The sequence below is a fragment of the Eleutherodactylus coqui genome, chromosome 11 (genome assembly GCF_035609145.1).
Source record: "Eleutherodactylus coqui strain aEleCoq1 chromosome 11, aEleCoq1.hap1, whole genome shotgun sequence".
Classification (NCBI taxonomy): Eukaryota; Metazoa; Chordata; class Amphibia; order Anura; family Eleutherodactylidae; genus Eleutherodactylus; species Eleutherodactylus coqui.
This window is the reverse complement of record NC_089847.1, coordinates 138,518,754-138,544,432: the sequence shown is the minus strand read 5'-3', so window position 1 is coordinate 138,544,432 and position 25,679 is coordinate 138,518,754. Positions and strand designations below refer to the sequence as shown.

The 25,679-nt window shown below is 51.9% G+C and overlaps 1 protein-coding gene across 4 annotated transcripts in view; it reads right to left on the bottom strand.

The window, feature by feature from the left end:
- DENND2B (DENN domain containing 2B) overlaps positions 1-25,679 on the bottom strand; it is a 219,049-nt gene that overhangs the window by 59,680 nt on the left and 133,690 nt on the right. For 3 of the 4 annotated variants that reach the window (XR_010787191.1, XM_066583667.1, XM_066583666.1), the window contains 3 exons: positions 15,098-16,273; positions 13,644-13,780; positions 1,857-2,005 (listed from right to left, as the gene is read on the bottom strand). Coding sequence is in view for 3 of the 4 variants with exons in the window: in XM_066583667.1 (XP_066439764.1) it covers positions 1,857-2,005; positions 13,644-13,780; positions 15,098-16,273 (1,462 nt within the window). In the remaining variant the exon portion in view is untranslated. Of the gene's footprint in view, positions 1-1,856; positions 2,006-8,971; positions 9,073-13,643; positions 13,781-15,097; positions 16,274-25,679 lie in introns of those variants that run through there. The other variant, XM_066583668.1, reaches the window with a different exon arrangement.

Here is a 25,679-nt window from a genome sequence, read left to right as displayed (position 1 = left end):
TACGACTGGTGACGTAGAATACGGTATAAGAAGCAGCCGCCGGCGCACTGACCGCGTACGACTGGTGACGTAGAATACGGTATAAGGAGCAGCCGCCGGCGCACTGACCGCGTACGAGTGGTGACATAGAATACGGTATAAGGAGCAGCCGCCGGCGCACTGACCGCGTACGACTGGTGACGTAGAATACGGTATAAGGAGCAGCCGCCGGCACACTGACCGCGTACGACTGGTGACGTAGAATACGGTATAAGGAGCAGCCGCCGGCGCACTGACCGCGTACGACTGGTGACGTAGAATACGGTATAAGGAGCAGCCGCCGGCGCACTGACCGCGTACGACTGGTGACGTAGAATACGGTATAAGAAGCAGCCGCCGGCGCACTGACCGCGTACGACTGGTGACATAGAATACGGTATAAGGAGCAGCCGCCGGCGCTCTGACCGCGTACGACTGGTGACGTGGAATACGGTATAAGGAGCAGCCGCCGGCGCTCTGACCGCGTACGACTGGTGACGTGGAATACGGTATAAGGAGCTGCCGCCGGCGCACTGACCGCGTACGACTGGTGACGTAGAATACGGTATAAGGAGCAGCCGCCGGCGCACTGACCGCGTACGACTGGTGACGTAGAATACGGTATAAGGAGCAGCCGCCGGCGCACTGACCGCGTACGACTGGTGACATAGAATACGGTATAAGGAGCAGCCGCCGGCGCACTGACCGCGTACGACTGGTGACATAGAATACGGTATAAGGAGCTGCCGCCGGCGCACTGACCGCGTACGACTGGTGACGTAGAATACGGTATAAGGAGCAGCCGCCGGCGCACTGACCGCATACGACTGGTGACATGGAGTACGGTATAAGGAGCAGCCGCCGGCGCACTGACCGCGTACGACTGGTGACAGAATACGGTATGAGGAGCAGCCGCCGGCACACTGACCGCGTACGACTGGTGACATGGAATACGGTATAAGAAGCAGCCGCCGGCGCACTGACTGCGTACGACTGGTGACGTAGAATACGGTATAAGGAGCAGCCGCCGGCGCACTGACCACGTACGACTAGTGACATGGAATACGGTATAAGAAGCAGCCGCCGGCGCACTGACCGCATACGACTGGTGACATGGAATACGGTATAAGAAGCAGCCGCCGGCGCACTGAGCACGTACGACTGGTGACATGGAATACGGTATAAGGAGCAGCCGCCGGCGCACTGACCGCATACGACTGGTGACGTAGAATACGGTATAAGGAGCAGCCGCCGGCGCACTGACCACGTACGACTAGTGACATGGAATACGGTATAAGAAGCAGCCGCCGGCGCACTGACCGCATACGACTGGTGACATGGAATACGGTATAAGAAGCAGCCGCCGGCGCACTGAGCACGTACGACTGGTGACATGGAATACGGTATAAGGAGCAGCCGCCGGCGCACTGACCGCGTACGACTGGTGACGTAGAATACGGTACAAGGAGCAGCCGCCGGCGCACTGACCGCGTACGACTGGTGACATAGAATACGGTCTAATATCTGAACCCCATAATAACTCATCTACTAATATACTTTTGCTACATCTTATAGGACGGCCCCTGTAGGGTCGGCATTGCTGGTCCACATGAGTTCCGCCGGTCATCAAGCCTGACAGCAAGTGCAGAAGGAAGGAAACATGAAGTCTGTTAGACAGCTGCAGAACCTCCCAGTCTACGCCGATTACTGCCATGAGACTAGAGGAGCCCTTTAAGGGGCTGACCGACTACTTCCTGTAGGGGACTGTCCCTAGGAAACCCATCCCCCAAATACACAGCCGAGGTTGTGGGGTACCTGGTCCCCGGCCCTCTACCTACCTGTGTGGGCGTCGTGTACTTCCTGTCTGACGTCCTCAGCATCCTGCTGGCAGGCGGCTTTGAACTGTCGGGTGACAGCTGGGACTTGCGGGCCAAGTGGCGCCCCTTCAGGTCCACATCTTCGTACGGGTTTTCCTTGGGTGATTCGCCTGGTTTTTGTTTTTTTTTAACACAGAAGAAAAACAGAGTGGAGTTTAGAAAACTAGAAGATGTGAAATGAAGAAGAAGTGCGCAGGGCGATGGGCTCAGATTCCTGCGTGACTCATCCCCCCGCCGGCAGCTGGGCTCTGGCACCGCCGGCCTCCATCCTTCCCTCACTTCTTTCTTGGAGCTCTAAGACACAGAAAGCATTCCGGAGCCTCGCTGCGGAGATCCGCCAGCTGCGCCGTGCGAGCGGGAATAGCGCTGCTCTTCCCAAGGCTGCCATCCACTCCGAGACTAATGACGTCTTACAGTTAAATAAGGGCCGATTAACCCTTACAGCGCCACCATCTATTCCTGTCTGTGCCAGGACCGTGCGGGCGGCGGACGGGGGCTTTATTATTAATAAACCAGAGCTGGGCAAACAACAGGAGGCGAAGGCCAGAGGGGCGGACGCCGATCCGATGGCTGCAGAATGTTCTGGACATCTGAAGAGCCGCCGGATCACCACACAGCCATATACATCATATGATAGCTGGTTGAACCCACCAACAAATACCCCCCCGGCCCTTTATTGCAGCCCTCGTCCTTCTCACATTGGCGCTTCCCTGTATGGAACCCGTAATGCGGCATAAAATCACGTGACAAGTTTTCCGCGGATCAGTTTTAGTGTGAATCCACATTAGATGGGAAAATCCAGCGATCGGAGCGACTTCCAACGAGGCCGGTCATCGGTGCTGGACTAGCCGGGGTCTCACTGCCTACTGCGGGGAGTTTTCTCATGTAACGGTGTGGAGAGTATACAGAGAATGGCGCGATCAAGGAAAACATCCAGTAAAAGAGGATCCTGCGGACGGAAACAACTCCTCACTGAAAGGGGTCGGAGGAGGATGTCAGGAATCGTTCTGACCAACAGGCTGCACAGTCAGCTGAATACAACGCTGGAGCTCCAACTAACGTGTCTGAACGCACAACTCGCCGTTCCTCCGACACGGATGGTATAACAGCAGACGATCAGTTCCAGCGCCAATAAAGTGGCAGTCCGTGCATGTATAGAGTCATTTGGCATAATTACGGGGACGGGATGACGGCTCAGGGACAAGTATGGACACGAACAAATACCGCCCAATCCTGAGAATCTGATTTGGTGGGCAGCCCACTTATCACCCAGATTCTTCTATCTTGGCGCCGCTCATCTCCCTCCATGTAAAGGACAATTATGGGCCGATCGCTCCCAACCTCTAATGTCGCGTATGAAGGGCTGCTACAGTTTAGTCAAATAAGTCCAAGTTCTATAACTACCCGATTAACTTCATGCATCAATTTCTCCCCATTTTCTGGATCTCTGCTTGCTGTCAGTGAGGGGAACTGTCATTACAAACAGCTGTAATAACTGGTGTCACCAGGGGGGGCCACAAGCTTTTAAGCTGCCTGAGCCGAAGTGTCAAATTGCAACCCTCCGCCTTTTCTTACAGGCTTTGGAAGTGTAAGGCACAAGATACCCCATCCATTAGGAAGCACTGGGACTTGTCTGCAGTGACAGAATATTAGGCGTCCCCCTTAATGGCCCCAGTAGTAATAGTGTCCCCCACAATCACCCCAGCAGTAATAGTGACCCCCTTAATGGCCCCAGTAGTAATAGTGTCCCCCACACTCACCCCAGCAGTAATAGTGACCCCCTTAATGGCCCCAGTAGTAAGTGTCCCCCACAATCACCCCAGCAGTAATAGTGACCCCCTTAATAGCCCCAGTAGTAATAGTGTCCCCCACAATCACCCCAGCAGTAATAGTGACCCCATAGTGGCCCCAGTATTAATAGTGTCCCCCACACTCACCCCAGCAGTAATAGTGTCCCCCTTAATGGCCCCAACAGTAATAGTGTCCCCCACAATCACCCCAGCAGTAATAGTGTCCGCCATGGTGGCTGCAGTATTACCAGTGTTCCCTGTAGTGGACCTCAGGCAGTGAACTCACTCCGTCCGCAGCGCCCTGGAAGCTGCGGTTGTAATCAGCCTGTGCCCCCTGACCTCCCCACCCCTGCGGAGTCTGTGCAGCGCGCTGGAGCACGGTGGAGGGTGGCAGGGGTCACAGACTCATCAGCTGCGGACGGAGTGACTGCAGGGCTTGTTGGGTTGCTTCCTCGCAGCTAGCAATAATTTTTCACCAGCCATTAATGTGGCCAGTAAAAGAGTGGCGTCCCGCCGAGATCCAGCAGTCTAAGGTCGCCACATGGGAGGGGCACGCCTGGCGCCTGTGAGATCAGCACATGGCCAGCTTCACTCCCAGCAAGCAGAGCCGGCTGTCAGAGCACTAGGGGGCTTGTCACATTCTGGTATCTTCTATGGCCTGGCCCGCAGCTCGCCCCTCCATGCATCCCCTGCGCCCATCTGCGCTCACCAAATGATGAGACGGTTTCCAGAAAGGAAATCTCTGGGGTCTGTGACATGAAAGTGATGGTGACGCCCCGACCATGTGGAAGCCCCTATATTAGGCCATATTATGGGGTCTGATGAAGCCCACGTCCTCGTACCGGGCCAGGGGTAGGACTGAGTGAGCGCCGGACAGCAGACAAGCAGGAGCTGTTGTGAGCTGTTATCAGCCTGGAAGATAAGTAGCGGAGTCTGAGGGTGGTGTAAAGTGAATCCAATAGGGAGCGACGGAGATCTACACCGGGTTTAGGGGGTCAGACGTGGCGACTTGTGGTGCAGATGGCACACGGCAGCTCCGTAATACACTCTAGTACATGTGGATGGGGTCTGCATGTATCCTACAACAAGCCGCGCGCTCATCCTGGGCAGTACAGAAATCCGCGTCCGAACTGCAACAAAATCCAAAAGTCACACATGGAGAATCGCTGTGAAATCCACAGCGGATTTCTTTACACCTCATCAAACTCCTCCTTAGCCCTACAGTCCCATGTCCTGCAGCTTCGGGGTGTGTACGATGGGGGATCGCAGGCCGATCCCACTCCATACACCGCCAGGGTCGGCTGTGTCTAACAGCTAACACCCTCCCACAACAGCTCTGAGAAGCCGCGGCATTACATGATACTGCAGGCCATCAAAGAATCACAAGTTCTTATTTTGGAAACTAGAAAAAAGTGTGAAAATTAATTTGAAAAAGTTTTACTAATTAAAAAAAACAAAAAACTAAGTAATAAAAGTAAAAAAAAAAAACAAAAAAAAAAACCTTTTACCAAATGAATAATAAAACAAAAACCATATTTGGTATCGCTGCGTCCATAAACGTCCGATATATCAGAGTAGTGCATTACTGACCCCGCACGGCGAACGTCGGACGGCCCGCAAAAAGTGACAACTGTGTCAACGAAAAAATAAAAGAAGTTCTGGCTGCCAGAAAATAATAAATAAAATAAAGGTAATCCAGCAAACTATGTATGAATGTAACCGCCCCGACCCATGGAGGAGTCATCAGGCCATCTGTGCTGCAGCGTGTACAGCGTAGAAACAAGGCGCACCCAAAGATGGCGGAATTTCACTTTTTTCCATTTCGATCCACTTAGAATTTGTAAAACGTTTTTCAGTACATTAAATATTACTACTAAAAAATACAACTCGACCCGCAAAAAACACCCTCAAACGGCGTCACGAATGGATAAATGGGGGGATGAAAGGCAGAAAATGAAAAAAAAAAAAAAAGGTCCTTAAAGATTTAATATCTCAGTTGAAGATGAAAACAATTATAAAATCCTCTGTGCTGCTCCTTCCCCATGTAACTCTCAGTCTGTGACCTCCCACGAGATTGACACACTGCGCTCCTGACATCCTCTGTGCTGCGGGGGTCCTGCTCCTCCCACCATGTAACACAGGACCAGCACACTCCCCTCCTGACATCCTCTGTGCTGCGGGGGTCCTGCTCCTACCACCATGTAACACAGGACCAGCACACTCCCCTCCTGACATCCTCTGTGCTGCGGGAGTCCTGCTCCTTCCACCATGTAACACAGGACCAGCACACTCCCCTCCTGACATCCTCTGTGCTGCGGGAGTCCTGCTCCTTCCACCATGTAACACAGGACCAGCACACTCCCCTCCTGACATCCTCTGTGCTGCGGGGGTCCTGCTCCTACCACCATGTAACACAGGACCAGCACACTCCCCTCCTGACATCCTCTGTGCTGCGGAGGTCCTGCTCCTACCACCATGTAACACAGGACCAGCACATTCCCCTCCTGACATCCTCTGTGCTGCGGGGGTCCTGCTCCTCCCACCATGTAACACAGGACCAGCACACTCCCCTCCTGACATCCTCTGTGCTGCGGAGGTCCTGCTCCTACCACAATGTAACAGGACCAGCACACTCCCCTCCAGACATCCTCTGTGCTGCGGGAGTCCTGCTCCTTCCACCATGTAACACAGGACCAGCACACTCCCCTCCAGACATCCTCTGCGCTGCGGGGGTCCTGCTCCTACCACAATGTAACACAGGACCAGCACACTCCCCTCCTGACATCCTCTGTGCTGCGGGGGTCCTGCTTCTTCCTAAATGTAACACAGGACCAGCACACTCCCCTCCTGACATCCTCTGTGCTGCGGGGGTCCTGCTCCTCCCACCATGTAACACAGGACCAGCATACTCCCCTCCTGACATCCTCTGTGCTGCGGAGGTCCTGCTCCTACCACCATGTAACACAGGACCAGCACACTCCCCTCCTGACATCCTCTGTGCTGCGGAGGTCCTGCTCCTACCACCATGTAACACAGGACCAGCACACTCCCCTCCTGACATCCTCTGTGCTGCGGGGGTCCTGCTCCTTCCACCATGTAACACAGGACCAGCACACTCCCCTCCTGACATCCTCTGTTCTGCGGGGGTCCTGCTCCGTCATTTAGATGCTCAAATGGCCTACTGCAGTGCATTATGGGACATGCCGCGTAATTGTTTGCGGTAAAAACACGCTCATCTGAATACCTCAATGCAGATGAATGGGGGATTCATTCGTTTCTTGTTCATCATTCAGTATCGGCATGCAGAAAACTGAACCACGGATCCGCCGTGTAACCAGGCCGCCATTCATTTACCAACAGCTGTCTGTTCATTGTGGGTGGAGGCGGCTGGAATGATCCCTGAGCGCTCCGCCTGCGTTCACTAGCGATGCCCCTTTTGCCCCTTATGGCTCCCCTGAGGATCAGCAACCTCTTCTGCTGAAATCCTCTGCGCTGCTGTAAGCATCGGGGTGTGCTGGATGATGGGCCCTGTGGACCCTCGCGCTCTCAGCTCCATTCAGCGATATTTCTACTGCGCCTGTCAATAACACAATGTGCGCGGAGATCCCGCGGTGATCGCCTCCTCCTCCTCCTCCTCCTCCTCCCTTTAATTAATTCAATCAGAGAATTTGGCAGCTGGAAAAATCCTAATTTAATCCAACTCTCTGCATCCTGCGAGCCGGAGCCACGAGTCCGATCAATAGGAACAAGGGGAAGCCATGGTCGCCGTGAGCAGTGATTGTGGATAGAGAATAAAGTATACGGCGCCCCCAAGAGGCCAGTACTCAACCTTCCCAAATAGGGGATCAGGGATGAATGCGGGGACAGTTACCATTCCGCGGTCTGCGTGACCTGGACGCCCGGATACTATAAAGAGCAGAGCTGAGTAGCAAGGAGGACGGAGTAGAGGATGTGTCGGGGAGCGTCCTGTGATACGGCCGTATTGTCACCCAGAAGCAGGTGAACTGAGGCGGCCCGTACATTGTAGATAGCCGTCGGCCAACAGCTACCTCATCCAGCACCTCCGTATACATACATGTTCAGTGCAGACCAACATACCTATGTATGTAGTGAAGGGACTAACCTGCTGACAGACTCGTCTCCCCTCCGTCCCTCCCCCCAACTTCTCTGTCCTCCTAAAGACCCCTCTGTCCCCCCGCAGACCCCTCCGTCCTCCTAAATACCCCTATGACCCCCCACAGACCCCTCCCTCCAAACCCCTCCGTCCCCCTAAAGACCCCTCTGGCAGTTGCTCATTTCCCAACATTAAAAGGATCAGACAGCTGAAACCGCTCTGCCCGATCCTTCTCTCCCCCGACATCTGCCATCATGGAGAGCCATGAGCCCCCTCATACATTACTATCGGGTTGGGCCGACCTCCATGAGTTGAGTAGGGCAGCGGAGGGGCCCCTGGAGCCACATTTACTGGATCTCTTGGACTTTCCTTACTGCTTTCCTCCTTGCAGGTTCTACAGTCCCGCTCTGCTCACACCCCAAGCTGTCCTACACGTGCCGCGTTCTTCTGGCTAATCATGTGACCTGCAGATTTCCACAGATCCTGAGAAGGAACATCCGACACCGGAGCCGAGGCTTCCTGGAGCAATCTGATCCCGGTCGGAGCCGCTGTGCAACAACAAGCCAGGCCTCAAACTGCGGGTCTCAGCGGCGCTGGCGACGGCCGGGGCTCCGGACTTCGGTTAGCTCATTAGCTCTTGTGATAAGTGGAGCAACGTGCCTCCACCCAATTATCGCCCTTATTATACCCTACTGGTGGGGCGCCACGTAGGCAACGACTTCTGTACAACTTTATGTAACGTCTATAGAATGTTTGGTAGCTTGTACTCCAGTCACACAAAGAGCTGCATCCAGCTTTCTCTTGTTATAGAATGGGAAGCCCTGGGAAAGCCCTCTAGCCCCGCCCCCTACCTCTCCAAATATGGGGAGATATGTAAGAGATCCCCTGTAGCTGCACCCCCTCTGTCTCCCTGCAATGGGGGATTCCAAAGCTCTTTCGCGATCTCCTCCCATTGATGCCAATGGGGCGGTGCTGCTACTGCTGCCGGCCTCACTGAAAACAATGGCGCAGACTGAAGTGCGTGAAAACATCGCAAATGAGAATGAAACCATTAAAAATAATTCGTTTTAAAATCCTGCGTTTTCACTCCCCCTATCGCCCTGCGGTGTGTATACTTGTACATTCACTTCAGCTATTGCGCCATTGCATCCGAAATATAAAACAACCTTTACCAATAGTGGTGATTAAGAATCCACCGTTTTGTGTCTGCAGCTCCACTGCAAAGCTGTGTGTCCCCATTGCTCCACATGGTCTGATCCGACTTGTGTCGCGCTCTTCCTCCTCTGACTGGGGGCGTGACGCCGCTGCGCAGGATCTGAATACAATGTATCGGCACAGGCGCCCTGCAGAGCGGAGCAGGCAGCTGTCACAGAGGGCGGAGCCGACAGGAGAGATCACATGATTCACAGGGCATCCTGTTCCCCTAGGCTAGGCCCTAGGGCGACAGTCTGTAGACCGGCTAGGGATGCGGGCAGAATCAGACTACAGACAAATACAGGGAAACATACAATGAGGCAGGTCAGGCAATCCGGGTCGGCAACAGGAGAGGACGCAGTACAAGGGGTCAGACGAAGGCATAGTCAGGTCGGAAGCAAGCGAGTCAAACCAGGGAATCACATACAGGTAGCCCGTGTGCCGCTGAAGACCAAACACACACTGGCCACCTCAGGAGCGAGCTGAGCCCTTTAAATGTTGCCAGATCTCCCACCCCAGCAGCTGATTGGGGAGGGGAGCCTGACAGCAGCAGGACCCAATCACAGGACGCCGGGAGTAAACAGCCCCCGCGCCTGCTAAAGACAGGCAGCGATAGAAGTAACGGGCCCGGGTGTCATGGCAATGGGGACGCAGCGTGGGGCGGCAAACCACCGCGTCCCCGGCAACTCGGCTAACTAGGTGCACGCTCCCTGCACACAAGAGTGTGTGCTCGGAGCCGGCGTACAGGATCACAGCGGCCAGGGGAGGTCACCAGGACTAGGGCTCCTCTGTGCGGCACCCCCACGTAATAGGACCTGTAGTGCAGGCATGGAGATCCCCAGAGCCGCCGGACCTGAGAGTATGAGCTTGGTTCTCATGCTGTATTCGTGTTAGGAGCTTAGTTCTGTTGCTGTACTTATGTTATGAGCTCAGTTCTGGTTCTGTACCTATCTACCGGGATTGGTTGTGCTGTTGATTTTATGTACTGAGCTTGGGTCTGCTGCTGTATTTGTTATGAACTTGATTCTGGTACCGTGTTTGTTATAAGCTTGGCTCTGGTGCTGTATTTATGTACTGAGCTTTTTTCTGGTAATGTATGAACTGAGGTTAGCTCTGATGCTGTATTTATCTACTAAGCTTGGTTCTAGTATTGTATTTATGTTATAAGCTTAGTTCTTGGGCTGTAGTTATGTACTGAGCTTGGTTTGAATGCTGGATTTTTATTTTATGAGCTTGGGTCTGGTACTGTATTTATATACCATGCTTAGTTCTGGGGAATTATTTATGTTATGTGCTTAGTTCTGGTGCTGTATATATGAACAGCGCGAGGTCCTGGGGTTGTATCCATCTACTGAGCTTAGTTTTGGTGCTGTATTTAGGTTGGCTCTGGGGCTGTAGTTATGGACTAAGGTTGGCTCTGGGGCTGTAGTTATGCACTAAGGTTGGCTCTGGGGCTGTAGTTATGCACTAAGGTTGGCTCTGGGGCTGTAGTTATGCACTAAGGTTGGCTCTGGGGCTGTAGTTATGCGCTAGGGTTGGTTCTGGGGCTGTAGTTATGGACTATGGTTGGTTCTGGGGCCTGTATATGCACTATGGTTGGCTCTGGGGCCTGTATATGCACTAAGGTTGGCTCTGGGGCCTGTATATGCACTAAGGTTGGCTCTGGGGCCTGTATATGCACTATGGTTGGCTCTGGGGCCTGTATATGCACTAAGGTTGGCTCTGGGGCTGTAGTTATGCGCTAAGGTTGGCTCTGGGGCTGTAGTTATGCGCTAAGGTTGGCTCTGGGGCTGTAGTTATGCGCTAGGGTTGGTTCTGGGGCTGTAGTTATGGACTATGGTTGGCTCTGGGGCCTGTATATGCACTATGGTTGGCTCTGGGGCCTGTATATGCACTAAGGTTGGCTCTGGGGCCTGTATATGCACTAAGGTTGGCTCTGGGGCCTGTATATGCACTAAGGTTGGCTCTGGGGCCTGTATATGCACTATGGTTGGCTCTGGGGCCTGTATATGCACTAAGGTTGGCTCTGGGGCTGTAGTTATGCGCTAAGGTTGGCTCTGGGGCTGTAGTTATGCGCTAAGGTTGGCTCTGGGGCTGTAGTTATGGGCTAGAGTTGGCTCTGGGGCTGTAGTTATGGACTAAGGTTGGCTCTGGGGCTGTAGTTATGGACTAAGGTTGGCTCTGGGGCTGTAGTTATGCACTAAGGTTGGCTCTGGGGCTGTAGTTATGCACTATGGTTGGCTCTGGGGCTGTAGTTATGCACTAAGGTTGGCTCTGGGGCTGTAGTTATGCACTAAGGTTGGCTCTGGGCTGTAGTTATGCACTAAGGTTGGCTCTGGGGCTGTAGTTATGGACTAAGGTTGGCTCTGGGGCTGTAGTTATGGACTAAGGTTGGCTCTGGGGCTGTAGTTATGGACTAAGGTTGGCTCTGGGCTGTAGTTATGGACTAAGGTTGGCTCTGGGCTGTAGTTATGGACTAAGGTTGGCTCTGGGGCTGTAGTTATGCACTAAGGTTGGCTCTGGGGCTGTAGTTATGCACTAAGGTTGGCTCTGGGGCTGTAGTTATGGACTAAGGTTGGCTCTGGGGCTGTAGTTATGGACTAAGGTTGGCTCTGGGGCTGTAGTTATGGACTAAGGTTGGCTCTGGGGCTGTAGTTATGGACTAAGGTTGGCTCTGGGGCTGTAGTTATGGACTAAGGTTGGCTCTGGGGCTGTAGTTATGCACTAAGGTTGGCTCTGGGGCTGTAGTTATGGACTAAGGTTGGCTCTGGGGCTGTAGTTATGGACTAAGGTTGGCTCTGGGGCTGTAGTTATGGACTATGGTTGGCTCTGGGGCTGTAGTTATGGACTAAGGTTGGCTCTGGGGCTGTAGTTATGCACTAAGGTTGGCTCTGGGGCTGTAGTTATGCACTAAGGTTGGCTCTGGGGCTGTAGTTATGGACTAAGGTTGGCTCTGGGCTGTAGTTATGGACTAAGGTTGGCTCTGGGCTGTAGTTATGGACTAAGGTTGGCTCTGGGCTGTAGTTATGGACTAAGGTTGGCTCTGGCGCTGTAGTTATTCCTTGAGCTGTCCTGGTGTAGGTATGATATCTTGTTGCTTTCTGCACACACAGAATACAGCCAGACCGCCAATCAGTGCAATAAATATATATAAAACCTTTTTTATGGAGAGGGATGGGGGGGGCATCTAACCTAAGCCCGGCGCTGCTCCGAGCTCTCCCAATTCACTGCTCTCTACTAGCAGGCACCCAGCAGACGTGTGCATGCAGTCCTGACAACATGTATGAGTACAGGCTCGGCCAGGCGGGGGGGCTGCACAGTCTCTCAGGTAGTTGTGCAGCCGCTGACTGTGAAGTCTTGTACAATGTGTCGCACGGTGCAGATAGACTGCACTACAAATCTCGGCTCTCTCCATCCAGGCGCTGCGGAGATTACAAGATGGTGAATGGCGCTGCAGAGAGCGCAGTGTTCCTCCAGGTTTGCAGTTGGCCAGTGGTGTCCTCGGGGGGCCTTGCTGAGAGTGAGATACGTGGAGGCGATGATGGCCGTCCTCCGCGGCCCCCCCGGACCACGCTGCTGTTTATTTGTGCAGATGTGCAGGATACTATAGATTAAATCCTGGTCATTGGCTACAAACCCTGATCGGGGGGAGACGTCCTGCTGCACCTGGGGGCCTCCAACCAGGAGAAGCCGTATTAACCCTTCAGTGGGACGGTGCGGGTGCTGCTCTCCTACAATGCGTCTACATCTATAGAGTGAGCGACTGCAAGAATAGCAATCCCATAATATATTAATGCCAGGCTCCTGATTACCGCATGACGAGCGCGGACCCCCGATCCTCATCATCCAGCCGGCTGCCTGCGATTAACTTGAATGATTACATCCTTGAACAACTTTCCGTGTAAACGGGGCTTTAGTAGGGAATCCTTAAACAGTGGGTCCTTGCAGTAAGACAGGGCACCTCTAGTGGGCAGTCATCTCTCCGGCACGTCCAGCCCAGTACTCGGCCCTCTCTGATGTCAGCTGGACTATTATAAGAAGTGATTGTAATCAGCAGACGGAGGGGCTCATCCAGTCCGTGGGGAGAACAAACATGAGGACCTTCCAGAGGTCGCAGCGCCGCGCTCGGCCAGAGATGGATCGTTCTTCCTCCTGTGTCTCCTCTCTTATATAAATACACTTTGGCGCGCGGCCACGGTTAGACTTCAGTCCCTGACGACGGCTCAGCAGACAATGTGTTTTCAATATCGGCCTCCGCTGAGCTTTCTGTGTAACTTATGAGTAATGAACTTGCATTCACTCCATGTTTGGCGCAGCGTGCCGACGAATACCATTAGCTACGTTTGTCCCCAGCCTCGACTCGCACCTCGACGTCTTGTACCTGGTTGAACCCCAGATGATGAAGTCAGACAACCAGAACTATAGGAGACAAGACAGACGTCCTGTCTCCAGGTTTGCCCTATTATTACACATGACTGGGGCCTTCAAGGCATTTACACATCTGTCAAGTTCTTAAAGGGGATGTCCGGGACTATAGTATCGATGGCCTATCCCCAGGAAAGACAGGTGACCCCCCCCAATATGGCTCCCGTTACAGACCCGACTTCCCAGACTCTTCGTGGACCTTATATACAAACATTGGCCACTTACCCACAATGTCCTCGTAGGCGTTCTCCTCTAAAGTGCTTTTAGAACCGGAACGGCGTTTCTTCTCAGTACCATTCTCTACCGGTGAGGGGGACCCCAAAGACTGGACGCTGGAGGCGTCCTCAAACTCCAGAGACTTTCTGTAAGAGAATAAAAGATACTAATTGTAGATTATACTAAATAACTGTGATTACAGGTTAGTGGAGAACATCTCCCCCAGAGGGCAGAACAAGAGACCCCTCGGACTATCCACTATATATAGTGATCTGGAGCATGCTGGTATAACCTGGGGATCTCCTGTATATAGTGATATGGAGCATGCTGGTATAACCCTGGTATCTCCTGTATATAATTATATATGTACAGCTGGTATAAGTTATACATCCTGTATAAAGTGATATGGAGCATGCTGGTATAACCTGGGTATCTCCTGTATATAATTATATATATACAGCTGGTATAAGTTATACATCTCCTGTATATAGTGATATGGAGCATGCTGGTATAACCTGGGGATCTCCTGTATATAATTATATATGTACAGCTGGTATGAGTTATACATCCTGTATATAGTGATATGGAGCATGCTGCTATAACCTGGGTATCTCCTGTATATAATTATATATGTACAGCTGGTATAAGTTATACATCTCCTGCATATAGTGATATGGAGCATGCTGGTATAACCTGGGGATCTCCTGTATATAATTATATATGTACAGCTGGTATACGTTATACATCTCCTGTATATAGTGATATGGAACATGCTGGTATAACCTGGGTATCTCCTGTATATAATTATATATGTACAGCTGGTATAAGTTATACATCTCCTGTATATAGTGATATGGAACATGCTGGTATAACCTGGGTATCTCCTGTATATAATTATATATGCACAGCTGGTATAAGTTATACATCCCCTGTATATAGTGATATGGAGCATGCTGCTATAACCTGGGTATCTCCTGTATATAATTATATATGTACAGTTGGTATAAGTTATACATCTCCTGTATATAGTGATATGGAGCATGCTGGTATAACCTGGGGATCTCCTGTATATAATTATATATGTACAGCTGGTATAAGTTATACATCTCCTGTATATAGTGATATGAAGCATGCTGGTATAACCTGGGGATCTCCTGTATATAGTGATATGGAGCATGCTGGTATAACCTGGGTATATCCTGTATATAATTATATATGTACAGCTGGTATGAGTTATACATCCTGTATATAGTGATATGGAGCATACTGGTATAACCTGGGTATATCCTGTATATAATTATATATCTACAGCTGGTATAACCTGGGTATATCCTGTATATAATTATATATGTACAGCTGGTATAAGGTATACATCTCCTGTATATAGTGATATGGAGCATGCTGGCATAACCTGGGTATATACTATATAATATGCATGGTTGGTAGAAGTTCACACACTGTACCTGCTCTGAGATCTACGGTGATCCTTCTTGGGCCTCCGGGTGACAGGGGGCGCTGGCGTTGAAGGCAGAGGAGGTGGGGATACGGGTGATGAGGAAGGAGGTAGATTATTAGGGTTGCTCCTGTGGCTTTTGTCAGCCTCATACTCAAATGTCCTTTTAGGTTTGGGGACTGGGTTGACGTCGGCCGCGGGGCTTTCGGGGGCCCCAGTTGCACTACTGGAGTTTGCAGTAGTTCCTTGCTTTGGTTTTGCCTTTACGTCATTGCAGTGCTCCTGTTCGCTTATCGTATTTACATTGGCGGCTTTGTCGCTCAAGCTCTCTAAAGTACCTGAAGTTATGGAGCGTTTTCTCCCAAGGTCCACACTAAAACAACTGCTGGGCAGCTGCGGGAGGCCCATCCCCGGGTTCTCCTTCAGCGCCTGCTCAATCTTCTGGATCCTGTTCAGCACCGCAGAAGTCTCCTTCCGTGGCCCCCTGGCGAAGGCGTTGGCGGGTTCTGTTCTACTGGACCGCCTCTCATACCGATGAAGAGATTCTCGCTCCGACGCCGTCGTCTCTTCCTCCTCTGTTTCCGGGTAAGAACACTCAGAAAATGTTCTGCTCATTCTCTGGTATCCTTTAAAGTCGAAGGTCTTCTCACTGCATGGCGACGCCAGCAGGCTGGGGCATCCTTCGCTGGTGGATCGCTCACCCGGGTCTCCTTTGTCCACACAGGGGCCGAGGCGTGGAGAAGGTTCTCCTCTGCATTCCCATTCTGAAATCTTACGCCGAATGTCAAGCACTTGTGATCGGACGGCGGTTCTGTTGTGCGGCCGGCTCCGCTGATTGGCAGCAGAGCCGAGGGAGAGGGTGCTGCGGCTGATCTGGCAGTTGGCTATCACATCACCGCCCTTGGCCTCCAATACATTTTCTTTCTGGTTGGGACCTTTAAATACTGAAAGTCTTTTATCTAGACAAGCGACGCTGACTGATTTGGCCAAGTAGTTGGATGTATCGGCCCCCAGGGAGCGCAGGCGGGGGTCTCTCACGTTGGATCCCCTCAGGGTCCAGTCTTTGATGACCAGCTTGTTGTTGTTGGAGAATTGGCTGGTTCTGCAGAACTCCTCACTGTCACTGAGGGGATATGAGGAGGTCCGGACCGGGGACAGAACCGGCGGAGGAGACACCGACTGAGACCTGCAGGAAGGAAAGCACAGCGTTACCACGGGACATCAGGAACACCCGAGGCTTCTTTCTGAAAATATCACATTTCAATGGACTTTTTACAATGTATGTCACTCATTCTAATATCCTGTCTATAGTGTAAATTGCATCGGCCATATACAAAGAATGGCCCTTTATCAGAGACACCGGTCCATTTATAATAGACCTTGGCCCTTAATCAGAGACACCGGCACATTTATAATAGGCCCTAGCCCTTTATCAGAGACACCGGCCCATTTATAATAGGCCCTGGCCCTTTATCAGAGACACCGGCCCATTTATAATAGGCCCTGGCCCTTTATCAGAGACACCGGCCCATTTATAATAGGCCCTGGCCCTTTATCAGAGACACCGGCCCATTTATAATAGACCTTGGCCCTTAATCAGAGACACCGGCCCATTTATAATAGACCCTGGCCCTTTATCAGAGACACCGGTCCATTTATAATAGACCTTGGCCCTTAATCAGAGACACCGGCCCATTTATAATAGACCCTGGCCCTTTATCAGAGACACCGGCCCATTTATAATAGGCCCTGGCCCTTTATCAGAGACACCGGTCCATTTATAATAGGCCCTGGCCCTTTATCAGAGACTCTGGACCCTTTATTAAAGACCCTAAAACACTATTGGACCCTTCTTCTTCCTGTGACCCCGGAGTGCAGCATGAAATCATGTGACGTTTTTCGCTGATCAGTGTCATCAGTGCTAGACTAGTCGGGGCCAGGATTTCACTGCAAACCATGGGGGCGTTCATTGTGTAACGGTGTGGAGAGTATACCAAGAATGGCGCGGTCGAGGAAAACATCCAATGAAAGGGCATCCTGTGGATGGAAACAACTCATCACTGAAAGGGGTCGGAGGAGGATGTCAGGAATCGTTCTGACCAACAGGCTGCACAGTCAGCTGAATACAACGCTGGAGCTCCAACTAACATGTCTGAGAAACAGAAAAGCGAGACTCCAATGGGTAAAGAGCGCAAAACTTGTATCACTGAGCAGCGGAAAAACATCTCCTGGTCGGATGGATCCAGAATTCTGGTGCTGATGGGAGGTCAGAATTTGGCGCCAGCAGCATGAATTGCTGACCCCTTCCTGTCAGGCTGGTGCAGTAATGGTGTAGAGTTGGTTATTTGGCGCACCACGAATCCTCTGATACCTGCAGATGGACATCACAATGAATTGCTGCGGTCCTAAAGGTCATAGGTGGCCCAACGTGCAACTAGGTGGGGGTCTCTAATACCACGGGCATTCTGTGTAAATCACTAGATGCAGCCATGGGGGTCGGTGGTGTGTATACTGGATGTAGGGACACCGATGGAACACGGACCTCAGAATACACAGTCATTTCTACTGCTGCCCCAGAAACGCAGCCGGCATCATAGAAACGAGCGTCCAGAACACGCAGAGCGCCGAGCGAGAGAAACCCATCCATAAAAAGCCTTGGTGCAGCGGACTGAGATCCTGCCACGCATCACTGGCACAGACAGGGTGGACTGATGGGGTGTAAGGAGAAGGGCAGCGACATTCTCCTGAGAGTGCGCCAGGCTGGAGGTGGCGTCTCCGCCCACCGCTGACCATATCCTGGCGGACCCCAGAATGTCCCATGTCTGCATTACTGATGAACTCACAGCGAAGCGAGGAAGTCGGCGACTGAGTACCGCTCACATCTATCAGAGTGTTTGGGATTTTTCGAAGTCCGTTTTGCCGGAGCCCATGTTGCCGCTATTTGCGACAAAGTTATCACAGTATCTCTCGCTGATTATAAATTAATTGCACCCGTATATATATATACCTTCTGTATACTGGCCAATTATTACAGTGAGGTTGCGACAAATCTTGTGCATTCCTAAATCACTCCACAAGTTCTGCCCCGTTTTTGGGACACTTTGGAAGAAACGGAGTGAGAGGCGAAAAACAAAAGTGGCAGATGTTTGGGTAAAACCCCACTTGCATAAAAGACAGAAAGCGACGGCGGCGCCTGTGAGAACCCCGCCATGTGGCTGCTTCGTGCCGGCCGGTCAGATGCCCTGTTCGCCTGCCCGCCTCCCAACCTCTCCCGCCGCTGACGCCAGGACTAAGCGCAGTAATCTCTGTTCTCCAAACACAAGCGGACTGACTCTGCAAACAAATCGCAGTCACTCTTCTGATTCCCTTCGGCCGTCTACTTGGGATTGTTGGTTTTGAGCGGACGCCAAAGACGGAGAGCGATGGTGTGCCGATTCACAGCGCAAACATTCAGAGCAGGGAAGCACAGAGACAGGGCTGGACTGCCCCTCCGTCACCGAGTCCAATCAATGTGAGGGGGTTACGTAAATACAGCTTGTCACTTGTATAAAGGGAAATTCTCCGTTTGCTGTCAGTGAATGGAAACATTCCTGTCTACATCCAGGAGATGCCAGCCTGCGGGCAGGTCACACACACAGCCCTGCTACCTGTGGAACCGGCTGCAGATCTCACCGCTGGCATCGCACTTAAGATCCAGCCGCAGGGCGATTTCCGTGCGGATTTGGTAACCGCCTCCATTTTGCTGCTACTATAATATGTTGCGCAGTTCTTGTCAGCACATTCAGATGGACAATCTGTAGCGTCTCCTGTGTGAGCGGACTATAGGGGCTCATTCACAAGGGCTTACGGAATGTTGGTCTGCGTAAAGCGCACCGTCCTCACTGCGTCTGTCCGTGTGTGCTGGAGACATTTGTAAGGTATGTGCGCCGTTTTTATACCCATATGACATCCGTATGCAAGCGGGCCCAAAGGACGTCTAGATAACATGCAAAAAACCCAGTAGGGCTAGCTGCACACGGGCGAGCGCAGTATCGGGCCACGAAACCCGGCCATTATCGCGCCCATCAATGGCGTCTTTGCGCTGCTTCTTCCTGAAAACACTTCGTGCCGCTTGTGATTTTCTCACGTGTTTTTTCCATGCAGTTTTGCCGCACAGCGCGGGTTCCATAATTCTTCACCTTCACTCGCTCTCGCATCGTGTGATTTCATCGCTGCGTGAAACCGGCCGAACCCGCCAATGACAGACAATTTTCAGGCAAAATTGCGTTGCATCGCTTCTGTGAAATTGTGCTCCTTCCGCACGAGGTTGGCATTGATCTCAGTGGGTAACCTCGCATCACGCGGCGTGCAGAAGCCATGCCATGCGTTTAAGGTCCCATTGCAAACAATGGCCGATGCATTCCGAGGAACTTTAAAAAACCAGGACATGCCGCGCCATTTTTCCTTACCGCTCATCACTGTCATGTGTAGGACTCCATCCAAAGGAATGGAGATCATGTTCGCGCAAGTTTTGGGCATTCGCAACATATAAAATACATGTGAGAGTCTCGCCCGTGTGAAACCAGCCTAAATCTACGCAGTCCCACAGACCGTAAATATAGAACACGCTGTGGCTTTTGTTTTTAACACGTGATCGGGTCGTGAAAGACGCTCATCTGCATACAGCAATGCAAATCAATGCGGCTGCATCCTGGGAAACAACAGACGGGTGGCGGGTGTCACATGGGACAGCATGCGTAGAACAGCCCACTGATCTCATGAGGTCCATGCACATCTCCATAGGGCAGCATGCGTAGAACAGTCCACTGATCTCATGGGGTCCATGCACATCTCCATAGGGCAGCATGCGTAGAACAGCCCACTGATCTCATGGGGTCCATGCACATCTCCATAGGGCAGCATGCGTAGAACAGCCCACTGATCTCATGGGGTCCATGCACATCTCCATAGGACAGCATGCGTAGAACAGCCCACTGATCTCATGGGGTCCATGCACATCTCCATAGGACAGCATGCGTAGAACAGTCCACTGATCTCATGGGGTCCATGCACATCTCCATAGGGCAGCATGCGTAGAACAGCCCACTGATCTCATGGGGTCCATGCACATCTCCATAGGACAGCATGCGTAGAACAGCCCACTGATCTCATGGGGTCCATGCACATCTCCATAGGACAGCATGCGTAGAACAGTCCACTGATCTCATAGGGTCCATGCACATCTCCATAGGGCAGCATGCGTAGAACAGTCCACTGATCTCATGGGGTCCATGCACATCTCCATAGGGCAGCATGCGTAGAACAGTCCACTGATCTCATAGGGTCCATGCACATCTCCATAGGGCAGCATGCGTAGAACAGTCCACTGATCTCATGGGGTCCATGCACATCTCCATAGGACAGCATGCGTAGAACAGTCCACTGATCTCATAGGGTCCATGCACATCTCCATAGGGCAGCATGCGTAGAACAGCCCACTGATGTCATGGGGTCCATGCACATCTCCATAGGGCAGCATGCGTAGAACAGCCCACTGATCTCATGGGGTCCATGCACATCTCCATAGGGCAGCATGCGTAGAACAGTCCACTGATCTCATAGGGTCCATGCACATCTCCATAGGGCAGCATGCGTAGAACAGTCCACTGATCTCATGGGGTCCATGCACATCTCCATAGGACAGCATGCGTAGAACAGCCCACTGATCTCATGGGGTCCATGCACATCTCCATAGGGCAGCATGCGTAGAACAGCCCACTGATCTCATGGGGTCCATGCACATCTCCATAGGACAGCATGCGTAGAACAGCCCACTGATCTCATGGGGTCCATGCACATCTCCATAGGGCAGCATGCGTAGAACAGTCCACTGATGTCATGGGGTCCATGCACATCTCCATAGGGCAGCATGCGTAGAACAGTCCACTGATCTCATGGGGTCCATGCACATCTCCATAGGACAGCATGCGTAGAACAGCCCACTGATCTCATGGGGTCCATGCACATCTCCATAGGGCAGCATGCGTAGAACAGCCCACTGATCTCATGGGGTCCATGCACATCTCCATAGGACAGCATGCGTAGAACAGCCCACTGATCTCATGGGGTCCATGCACATCTCCATAGGGCAGCATGCGTAGAACAGTCCACTGATGTCATGGGGTCCATGCACATCTCCATAGGGCAGCATGCGTAGAACAGTCCACTGATCTCATGGGGTCCATGCACATCTCCATAGGACAGCATGCGTAGAACAGCCCACTGATCTCATGGGGTCCATGCACATCTCCATAGGACAGCATGCGTAGAACAGCCCACTGATCTCATGGGGTCCATGCACATCTCCATAGGACAGCATGCGTAGAACAGCCCACTGATCTCATGGGGTCCATGCACATCTCCATAGGACAGCATGCGTAGAACAGTCCACTGATCTCATAGGGTCCATGCACATCTCCATAGGGCAGCATGCGTAGAACAGTCCACTGATCTCATGGGGTCCATGCACATCTCCATAGGACAGCATGCGTAGAACAGCCCACTGATCTCATGGGGTCCATGCACATCTCCATAGGGCAGCATGCGTAGAACAGCCCACTGATCTCATGGGGTCCATGCACATCTCCATAGGACAGCATGCGTAGAACAGTCCACTGATCTCATGGGGTCCATGCACATCTCCATAGGACAGCATGCGTAGAACAGTCCACTGATCTCATGGGGTCCATGCACATCTCCACAGGACAGCATACGTAGAACAGCCCACTGATCTCATGGGGTCCATGCACATCTCCATAGGACAGCATGCATAGAACAGCCCACTGATCTCATGGGGTCCATGCACATCTCCATAGGACAGCATGCGTAGAACAGCCCACTGATCTCATGGGGTCCATGCACATCTCCATAGGACAGCATGCGTAGAACAGTCCACTGATCTCATGGGGTCCATGCACATCTCCATAGGGCAGCATGCGTAGAACAGTCCACTGATCTCATGGGGTCCATGCACATCTCCATAGGACGGCATGCGTAGAACAGTCCACTGATCTCATGGGGTCCATGCACATCTCCATAGGACAGCATGCGTAGAACAGCCCACTGATCTCATGGGGTCCATGCACATCTCCATAGGGCAGCATGCGTAGAACAGTCCACTGATCTCATGGGGTCCATGCACATCTCCATAGGACAGCATGCAGATTGGACGGCCCTGCAGTGAACGTACGGTGCGGGGAGCATTGCGCAGCGGCTATCTTCTCGCGGTTACCTTCAAACCCCTGTGCTGTGCTGTGGTGGTTGGAAAGCCGGCAAAGGCAAAAAATTTTCCTCGTTCAGGCACAACGACGCTCCGTGCCGCCGGGTGTACTTGTGCCTACGTTCTTCTGAAACCGCCGGTGTGACTCTGGCCTAATACAGACACATTATGTGTGAATAGGCCCCAATGCTGCTCACTGCTGAGGGTCCCAGTCCAGACTGATACATTGTAACAAACTATGAGCACAGGGAGTGAACAGCTATTTACACTGGATACAATAGTACCAACCCCTCAGGTCTGGACAGGTCCATTCACTGCCAGCCAGCAGAGCTAGCACTTCTCCGGCTCAGTCCACATCTGCGTTCTTTTATCCTTTTTTGAAGGCTCCTCTGGCCCTGAAGCAACCACAGCGCTCTTCTGACCGATGAGCGGCTAGTTCGGTTCCGACTGCATCCGTTTCTCATGTGTCTTACCCTTTTAGCTCTAGTTTTGCGCCGACACGTGCGCAGCGTAATTTAATGGATCCGTTCAATGTAAGCCCAAACGGGTGCAACCATTTGTGTGCGCCCCCACTGAATACAACATGTTATAGCCCATCCGTGCGGAGGAACGGCGAGTTGTGCGTTCGGACACGTTAGTTGGAGCTCCAGCGTTGTATTCAGCTGACTGTGCAGCCTGTTGGTCAGAACGATTCCTGACATCCTCCTCCGACCCCTTTCAGGGATGAGTTGTTTCCATCCGCAGGATCCCCTCTCGCTGGATGTTTTCCTTGATCACGCCATTTTCTGTATACTTTCCACACCGTTACACGAGAAACCCCTTCCCCCACCCCCTTGGTCAGCAGTGAGACCCCGGCTAGTCTAGCCCCGATGACCGGCCTCGTTGGAAGTCGCTCCGATCGCCGGATCTTACATCTAATGTGGATTCACACTGAAACAGATCCGCGGAAAACTTGTCACGTGATTTTTATGCCGCACTCCAGGGTCACAGGGGGAATTACCATACAGGGGGCGCTGATCGTTAGAGGGCCGGGGGCTGTAATAAAGGGCCGGTCAGTGTGTATATATGTGTGTGGCATTACCCGGCCCACAGGGGGTAGTACTGCCATGCATTCTGGCAGTAATGGGGTCATGTTACTAGTTACACAGATTATACTTCTGGGGACGTTCTGCTCCATGTTCCCGTCTTCCCTGAAGCCTGACAGCTGAGCACACGGCTGCCGCCTATACGTGACTGTGGTGAGCAGTAAGCACTGACCTTATGGACAGCGGCCGTCATGGAGTATCAGCCTTGGCCACATATGCTAATCCCAATGTCCTCCTGGCAGTGCAGATCCCGCAGTGTCACGGCCGTGTCCCCTGCACCTATAGGTGTGTCCTGCGTCCAGCTCACCTGAGCAGCTGGAGAGTTCCCAGCATGCCAGAGGGTGGATTATTCAGAGATTAACTCCTGCTGGGGCGGGAACTGATGATATAACGAGGGCTAAACTGAGGATGATGATGTCATAGTGATGTCACCTTCCATTTGGCTCTGGGCAAATCTTGTATTTCCCTTCACATTTGGCGCATGCAGAGCACAGCTCCCATAGTACACCCCACTCAGGTCCAAAAGCCCCCATGCACCCCGATACGCCAGACGAGGGTCATTGTGGTATATGCCAGACCGGTTTACATTGGCATACTGTGTGCTACCCTTTCCTGTACAGGGAGGACGCCGTACATGGTGCGCTCTACAGATTTTATGACGGTAGTTAGCGGCCGTCGTCAGATGCTCTGATTCGCACTGCGGCGCACATGGAGGCTTCCTCGCTACGCAGACCTCTGATGGAAACCTAAAATCGGATAATCCACTAAGTGATGGCCATCCACGGACGGCAGAAGAAGGCTTCATCCAAAAAACCATTTAAGTCCAAACCATGCCCACCCGTGGCTGCCCACAGTCACAGGATCTGGTCAGTAATGCCATCATGATTGTGGCCATTGGCTGATGTGGAAGGGCGCAGTCATACAGCCGTACCCGCGTGCGAAAACTATCGCTACATGTATGATTCCCCTCTGTTTTCACGGACAAGGATACGTCTGTGGAGGTCGGACAGACGGGGGGCCGGCGCCAGTTACACATGGGTTTCTCAGGCACAACATGCATATGGCTGGGTGAATCCGGCTCTATGCAGTATTCGGATGGGGCGGTTGCAGTAGGGTTAAAAGCACATCAAAAACCGTGCCCCGTGAAAATACGCCCGCTGCTGCTACGGTGCCCCACGCACTTACGGTAAAAACTGCAGCCAAATTGAAAACCGCATCGCATTATTGTAAAACCACAGGAGCTTTCAATCGTCCCATATGAATGCACCCTTCGGGCGCCTACCCACTTGCGTTGCCGATTTTCGCTGCGTTTTCGCGCGTTTTTCGTGGCGTTTTTTGCAGCCCTCCATTGACAATCATGGGTGCATTAAGAGAAAAACAAGGAGACATATGCAACTGACAGTTCCTATGTGAAAAAAACCCACGAAACGGAAAAAAAACCCCAGATGGACAAGAACACATTCTATACTAATTGCTCTTGAGAAAAAACGCAAAACATTGCAGGAAAAAAATTGCCAGTGGGTAGGCGCCCTAATGCTCATTGCCCTGCAGCCCCCTTCAGGGCTGACGGGGAACTACAGGCCCTTTGCACTGTGCATACGGCATATATACAGTATATGGAAGGTTGACGCCCCCTCTGTGACATCATCAGCCCTCTGCTCTGCCAAAAGACATACATTGGCATCTGGGTGCGCCATGGCCTATGATCACTATGAATAATGATAATGCAGTGCAGTATAGAAGTACTGCAATGTATTATCAGAGTGAGCAGAGCATCCACAGGGGAATGAAAGATGTAAAAAAAAAAAGGAAAAACACATAAAAAGTAGTTTGCTTAATGAAAAATAATAACATTTTAAAAAACTGGGTTTGGTATTGCTGCCGCTGTAACGACTGCTGCAAAAAATGTAAAGAAATGATTTTTTTGTTTATTTTGCTTCCCAAATAAATGCAATAAAGGCCGTGTGTACCTCAACCCCAATGTGGGGACTGATGCTTCCTCTCCCGGACCTCCATAAAGATTAATGAAGGTTCTAGAATACATTATATGGTGTCAGTAACAACAGGTGGCAGAGGCCGCACTCTACAACGCCAGGACTCCGTAAATACAGATGGCGGAAGGAGCAGGGCCCCGCAGCACAGAGGATGTCAGGAGGGGAGTGTGCTGGCCCTGTGTTACATGGTGGAAGGACCCCTGCAGCACAGAGGATGTCAGGAGGGGAGTGTTCTGGTCCTGTGTTACATGGTGG